Source organism: Chrysochloris asiatica, unplaced genomic scaffold (assembly GCF_000296735.1).
Source record: "Chrysochloris asiatica unplaced genomic scaffold, ChrAsi1.0 scaffold00026, whole genome shotgun sequence".
NCBI classification, from domain to species: domain Eukaryota; kingdom Metazoa; phylum Chordata; class Mammalia; order Afrosoricida; family Chrysochloridae; genus Chrysochloris; species Chrysochloris asiatica.
The window spans coordinates 18,424,236-18,432,198 of NW_006408544.1; the positions used below are offsets into that span (position 1 = coordinate 18,424,236).

The following is a 7,963-nucleotide window of genomic DNA, read 5'->3' on the forward strand; positions in this document are numbered from 1 at the left end:
TCTTCCAACACAGATCTGTTTGTTCTTTTGGCAGCCCATGGCACTTTCAATATTCTTTGGTAGAAACCTCTCTTTATATATACATAGGAGTCCTGGTGTGGGCCTGTAAGATAATGCACTGAACCACAAGGTTGCTTTGAACTGCAGGGTCAGTGGTTGAAATTCACTAGTTGCTTCTCGGAAACCCTATACAGGGTCGTTGTAAGTTGGACCAACTCAGTGGTACTTAACGTATATATATAGTTACTGAATCACAGAAATGTGTATTAAACAAGATATCTAAATGTAAAGTTATTGTTTCTTGGCACATCCTTCATCTAGGTCTATCTACTTCTTTCCATTTCTCTAACCCATCTCCAAAGCATTCTGCGTATTTGATTTACACTATCTAAACAGTAGTTTTGGTGACATCAAGGAACTAAAGTCCTGTTCCTTTGAAATGTTCTTAGAGTTTTTGAAACAAAAAGAAATCTGAAGGAGCAAGATCAGGGTTGTAGAGTGGATAGGAGAAGGCTTCCCGACAAAATTCTGATAGGACAGCCATTGCTGCCCTCGAAGAATGACAAGGTGTATTGTTGTGATGGAAAAAAATTCTTCACTACAACTTTCCTGGCCTTCTTTTAACCATTTTATTTTGCAGTTTTCTTAAAACTTCTTTCTGATAAGTCTGCCTTAAAGGTCCTTTGTCTTTCAAGAAAATTTATCAAGATTACCCCTTTGCAATCCCATAAAACAGTTGCCATAGCCATCTGAGTTGACTCTGCCTTGAATTCATCTTTGAGGTCATCTTGACCTTCTTTAAAACATTTGATATGTCTGGATTGTACAGGACAGGTTCCACCCTCATCTGTGGCCATGGGGTGTCAGCGTGGCTGCTTTGCACATCGGTCATGGGGGCCCCTGGCCCAGGCAAGGGCACCTTGTCATTGCACCATCATCAAGCACTTTAATCTGAAGCACCTTGCCAGCCAGGACCTGCTCCAGGACGGCATGCTACATACAGGGCATAGAAATTGGTGTGTTAGCCAGGACTTTCATTGGCCAAGGGAAGTTCATCCCAGATAATGTCATAACCCAGTGAGATGAACTGAAGCAGCTCACCCAGGGTAGCTGGCTACTGGACGCTTTTCCAAGGACAGTTCCACAGGCTGAAGCCCTAGACAGAGTTTATTGGCTTGACACAGTGATTAACCTGAATCTGCCCTTCAAGGTCATTAAGCAGCACCTGACAGCTTGCTGGATCCACCTAGCCAGTGGTCGAGTTTACATCGAATTCAACCCTCCCAATACTGTGGGCCTCATCTTTCTCCTGCGGAACCACTGGTAGATTGTGGGCAAGGAGCTCTGGTAGCATAGTGGTTACGAATTGGGCTGTGAACCTCAAGGTCAGCAGTTCGAAACTACCAGCTATTCCACGGGAGAAAGATGAGGCTTTTTGCTCCCGTAAAGATTTATAGCCTCGGAAACCCTGTATATGGTCACTATGGGTCAGAACTGACTCCACGGCACACAACAACAACAACAAGACTGAGCATGGACGACCTGACCGGGGAGCCTCTGTCCAGTGTGAGGATGTCAGACCCGAGACAGTCATCAAAAGGCTGAAGGCATATGAAGCCCAGATGCAGCTGGTCCTGGAGTATTACCAGAAAAAAGGCATGTTGGAAACATTCTCCAGAACAGACACCAACAAGATCTGGCCCCATGTTTATTCTTTCCTCCAAACAAAATTTCCACAAACCATCCAGAAAACCTCAGTTACTCTGTGAGAAACAACACGGGTGATTTGTGAGCAGGGTGGATCCTCTTCATCCCAGGACACCAGCCTGTATGAAGTTTTCGAAAATTGTAGTTTCATTTCTACTGACTTTATTCTAGATACTAAGGATGTGCCAGATGTGTCAGATAGTAAGATTTGTCTTTTAAAATTATCTAGTGTGTCTCACTTACTCAGTCCTCTTTGTTGGGTGTGCAATTCTAACACATCAGTGATGTCTTACAGAAAAATTTTTTTTTAAAATATAAAATGAAAAGAGCAATTTGTAGTAACAGCATCCAGGAAAAGTAAGTGGTTGATAAGTTTGTGTCTTTTTCTGGAAAAGTTTAAAAAAAAAAAAAAAAGACACAATACTAATGTAGTATTTCATCAGAGGCGGCAAATGCAAGATGATGCCAAAAACACATTTCTAGCACTGTGGTGTGTAGTTTTGTGGTTTCTAAAATTCCAGAGAAAAAAAACTGGACTTACAGATCCATAGCAGAATGCAAGTTCACTGCTGCCTTTAAACTAAGAAACTGACACACTAGCCGTATTTACTCTATTTTGTTGTTAAATATCTGTCCGTTTACTCAGAATTTTCCATTTGCTATAAAAATGTATCACAGCTTGTAGGGCAATATGACTTTACTGACTGCCTTTCTTTTGGAAAATAAATGAAGGGAGAATGATTTGTTTGGAATTTGATATTATAAATTCTTGGAGAAGTACCAACCTTGAATGACTTCTTCAGTGGAAAACGTAGTGTTGGATATCTTCAGATGTTACTCAGGTTAAGAAATGTGTGCTTAGGATATTCTTGCCAGTTCCTTTTTGTGGTTGAAATGTATGATATGCTTTGATGTATTTTAAAAAAGAAAAACAAAAATGATGGCACTACATAAATTAAGCATGCTTGTCATTAGCGAATAGAAATAGATCCAGCATGCCTGGGGAAAACTCCACTGACAGCAATAGCAATCATAATTCGTAAGCATGTGTAGCAATAAAAAGGCTTTACATTCCATTACAAAGAACCAGAAAGTAATTTTGCTGAAGAAGGACTTTCTTAGTCCTGATCAGAGAAGTTGACTTGGGGCAACTTCGTCTCATGTACTTTGGCCATGTTATCAGGAGGGATCATCCCTGGAGAAGAACATCATTCTTGGTAAAAGTGGAGGGGCAGTGAAAAAGAGGAAGACCCTGTATGAAATTGACTGACACGGTGGCTACAACAATGGGCTCAAATATAGCAATGATTGTCAGGATGGCGCAGGACCAGACATTGTTTCCTGTTGTATATGAGACTCGACGAGGTGGGACCAGCACGTTGGCATCTAGCAATAAGAGCGTTTGCTGCCATCCTATCTTATGGGTTCCGAAAGAACTATGCCGAGTGTAATCTGAACAGTTCTTTGAAAGGTATTATGTTAGGTTTCTTGGTGGGGTCATGAGGACATGTGAATGTGTACTGTGGTCTGGTCTGAGTGGGGTGATAACCCTAGCCCTCCTATACCTTATGTGGCATATTTAATCTTTTCAAAATTGGTGGCTGTTGAGTTCAAATAATAGCAACCCTGAGGGACAACGTCCAAGTGCCCCATAGTTTTTCTGTGGATGCCAGTGTCTCCAAAAGTAGACAGCCACAGCTCTCTTCTGAGATGCTTCAAACCACTGACCTTAACACCCCCACGCCACCGGGTCTCCTGCTCTCCCCTCACTTGGTGCTGAATCTAATCAAACGTGTCCCTGTACGAGTGATTTGAAAATTTGGCCTGTTTTTCTCCAGCCACTGAATATACAAATGTTGGCATTTTTTTTTGTCTGGGGAGGGGACTACTTACTTTTCTTTCTTTGATTTTTCATTCATTGTTCTTTCCAAATGGACCAAGTCTTTTTAAAAAGGATTCTGGTAAATGTTTCATTCTTTATAAAACTTTTTATAATGCTTGATTTGAATATTATGTATTTTGCAAACATGGTTCTGGACTACTACTGAAAAAAAAATAAATTGATGTATCTAAAAGCTATTGCTTTATGTGGGGCAGCATTCCTGTTAACTTGTTTCAAAGTTTCAATAATTTTGGACGATATCTACTTGAGTTTAGTTAAAAATTTGATAATTCTGACCTCAAACTCGTTTTTCTCAGTGGCACAAAAAGTATCCTGTTTTTGAAGGCGCACTAACTAATAGATTAAGAAAAGTATATTACTGAGAGAACCTTGTGTACAGCCATCTACTAATTTCAAAGATAAGTGTAAATACATTTTGTTTGGTAAAAACCCATGTATATTTGCATTGGAACTTTAGAAGCAATGCTTTTTGACTTATCCTTATATTGCAGAGCAAAAGCTAATCAGAACATTTCGTCTTTCGGCAGTGTGATGTTATTTCTGAGTATGCTGGTTTTCATTTTTCCTTCTTTAGGGACTGCATGAGCTTTTATTGTCATTTCTATGAGTTTCACATGTACAGGTCAATGACATTAAATGTTTTCATCATGGTGTTCAATCATCACCTTTAACCATAACTGAATTTTTCCTTCAACCTTAACAGAAGCTCCCCTCATCATTGCACCTGGCTTTTTCTCCTCCCTTCTGCCTGCCCCTGCAGCTTAATTTTTTGTCTTGTTATTTTCTTTTTGTTTTTTAGGTCCCTGGTTTGATATGTACTTAGCTTCTCGAGACTCCATTGTTCTGAACTTTAATCCATTTATGGCATTCAATCCTGACCCAAAGTCTGAGTATAATGACCAGCTCACACGGGCGACCAACATGACTGTATCTGCTCTCCGGTTTCTGAAGACACTTCGGGCTGGCCTTCTGGAGCCAGAAGTCTTCCACTTGAACCCTGCCAAAAGTGACACGGACACCTTCAAGAGGCTCATCCGCTTTGTGCCTCCCTCTCTGTCCTGGTATGGTGCCTACTTGGTCAATGCCTATCCCCTGGACATGTCCCAGTATTTTCGGCTTTTCAATTCAACTCGTATACCCAAACCTGGTCGGGATGAGCTGTTCACTGATGACAAAGCCAGACACCTCCTGGTCTTAAGAAAAGGACACTTCTATATCTTTGATGTCCTGGATAGAGATGGGAACATTGTGAGTGCGTCAGAAATCAAGGCTCATCTGAAGTACATTCTCTCAGACAGTAGTCCTGCCCCCGAGTTTCCCCTGGCCTATCTGGGCAGTGAGAACCGCGACGTCTGGGCAGAGCTCAGGCAGAAACTGGTCAGTGACGGCAATGCAGAGACCCTGAGGAAAGTGGACTCTGCTGTGTTCTGCCTGTGTCTAGATGACTTCCCCATCAAGGATCTTGTCCACTTGTCCCACAGCATGTTGCATGGTGATGGCACAAACTGTTGGTTTGATAAATCCTTTAACCTCATTGTAGCCAAGGATGGCACCGCCGCTGTCCACTTTGAGCATGCTTGGGGCGATGGTGTCGCCGTGCTCAGGTTTTTAAATGAGGTATTCAAAGACAGCACTCAGACCCCCGCCATCACTCCACAGAGCCAGCCAGCCACCATTGACTCTTCAGGTGCTGTGCAGAAACTTACCTTCCAGCTGAACGATGCGTTGAAGACTGGCATCACCACTGCTAAGAGAAAGTTCGATGAAACCATGAAAACCCTCACCATTGACTGCTTCCAGTTCCAGAGAGGAGGGAAGGAGTTCCTGAAGAAGCAGAAGCTGAGCCCTGACGCGGTGGCCCAGCTGGCCTTCCAGATGGCCTTCCTGCGGCAGTACGGGCAGACCGTGGCCACCTACGAGTCCTGCAGCACTGCAGCGTTCAAGCACGGCCGTACCGAGACCATCCGCCCAGCCTCCATCTTCACTAAGAAGTGCTCCGAGGCCTTCCTCAGAGAACCCTCCAAGCACAGTGCTGGGGAGCTTCAGCAGCTGATGGCTGAGTGCTCCAAGTACCACGGCCAGCTGACCAAAGAAGCTGCTATGGGTGAGGCAGGGCTGGAGAGCATGCTCTTGGGTCTGCTTGTCCTCAGTGCTCAGGGAAGCCTCCCACATCCAGTTTCTACCTCTTCACTAGCTCTAAGCCATGTTCCAACTCCCAAAAAGATTGTTCTTTCCACCCTAGCAATAGGCTAACTAGCCTCTTAGGAGGAGACACTTTTGCCCTCTCTTCCCAACCAGTGATGAAGAACTGCAGGTGTTATCACCCTAACTAAGGACACATTCAGCTATAACACACAGTTCTTGTTCTGTCACTGACATTAGAATCGCTTTTCAAAACATAGGACTTCTCAGCCTGGAGCCCCTTTTACTCCAGCTAAGTTTGTCGTGTGTTAGCTTTCTGGAGATATGTTATCCCAAAAACTCTTCCCAGACCTAAGTGGCTTCCTTCTTGGCCTTTTTGTAATAAAATTTGAGACCTGGAAAGACCCCTGAGGATCACATAGTTCAATCTTTCCATGTGCCTATAAATTCCTGAAGCTAAAAGGCATGTCCAAGGCATCTCAGTCCCGTTCTGCATTTCACAGGTAGGAAACAGGCCCCTGACCCAGTAGTGGTACATAGCCAGCTACAGCAAGGCGGAGATTAGATCCCTGGTCAATTGCCCTGCCTATTGCCACTTGCTCAGTCTTGTTGGTTTTTTTTTTTTACTAGACTTGCACTTTAGGTTTTATCTGTTTTGAAGTTTGTAGCATTCTTCCTCTTTTTTTTTCCAAAGGGGAAAAAAAATGTATGATTTATTTTTCATCAGTCTGTTAAGCTATATTTCTAATGATATTTGATCAATGATAACCAGTATGGGAATGTTGTTGTTGTTGTTAGGTGCCATCGAGTCAGTACCGACTCACAGTGACCCATGCACAACAGAACAAAACACTGCCCGATTCTGGGCCAACTTCACAATTGTTGCCACGCTTGAGCCCATTGATGCTGCCACTTTGCTGGTCCATCGTGCTGGGGTTCTTCCTCTATTTCTCTGACCCACTACCTTACCAAACATGATATCCTTCTCCAGAGACTGGTCCCTCCTGACAATATGTCCAAAGTATGAGAGACAAAGTTGGGCAACCTAGCCTCCAAGGAGCACTCTGGCTGCACATCTTCCAACATGGATCTCTTGGTTCTTTTGGCACCCCATGGCACTTTCAAGATTCTCCTCCAGCACCATAACTCAAAAGCATCAATTCTTCTACAGTCTTCCTTATTCACTGTCCAGCTTTCGCATGTATATGTGGCTATTGAAAATACCATGGCTAGAGTCAGGTGCACCTTAATCTTCAAGCTGACATCTTTGCTTATCAACACTTCAAAAAGGTCTTGTGCAGCAGATTTGCCTAATGCAATATGTTGTTTGATTTTGACTGCTCCTTCCGTGAGTGTTGATAGTTGATCCAAGAAAAATGAATGAAGCCCTTGACAACTTCAGTCTTTTCTCCATTGATAAGAATGTTGTTTATTGGTCCAGTGGTGAGGATTTTTGTTTTCTTTACAGTGAAATGCAATCCATACTGAAGGCTGTGCTCTTTGATCTTCATCAGTAAATATTTTAAGTCCTCTTCATTTTCAGCAAAGGTTGTATCATCTGCATATTGCAGGTTGTTAATGAGTCTTCCTTCAATCTTGATGCCACGTTTTTCTTCATAGAACCCAGCTTCTCGTATTATTTGCTCAGCATACAGTTTGAATAACTATGGTGAAAGAATACAAACCTGGTGCACACCTTTCTTAATTTTAAACCATTCAGTATTCCCATGTTCTGTTAAAAAAAAAAACTGCCTCTTTTTTTCTTAACGTTTTATTGTGAATTATGTGATAATTTACATGGGAGAACATTAGTTTTACATTCATCCTATATCATATATCCTTTCATTGCTATGGTTACAATCACCTCCATGAATCATCAACCAAAGGGTATACACTACAAGGCTGCCCCCTGGTCATCAGCACACAGCCCCTCTCCCTCTCTGTGTCTAACAAACAGCTGCCTCTTGGTCCATGTCCAGATTCCTCATGAGCACAATTAAGTGTTCCGGAATAATCATTGTCCATAATGTTGCCCATAGCTTGTCATGATCCACACAATCAAAAACCTTTGCGTAGTCAATAGAACACAGGTGAACATCTTTCTGGTTTTATCTACTTTCAGTCAAGAACCATAGGACATCAGCAATGATATCCCTCGTTCCACAGCCTCTTCTAAATCCAGATTGAGTGTCTGGAAGTTCTCTGTCAATG

General features: G+C 42.6%; 1 protein-coding gene and 1 pseudogene across 1 annotated transcript in view; both read left to right on the top strand.

The window, feature by feature from the left end:
• The window catches only part of CPT2 (carnitine palmitoyltransferase 2), a 23,405-nt gene that overhangs the window by 12,288 nt on the left and 3,154 nt on the right, over positions 1 to 7,963 (top strand). Inside the window, exon 4 of the mRNA XM_006839865.1 lies at positions 4,410 to 5,714. Within this exon, the coding sequence (XP_006839928.1) occupies positions 4,410 to 5,714 (1,305 nt within the window). The remainder of the gene's footprint in view (positions 1 to 4,409; positions 5,715 to 7,963) is intronic.
• On the top strand, positions 891 to 1,769 carry LOC102839907 (annotated as a pseudogene).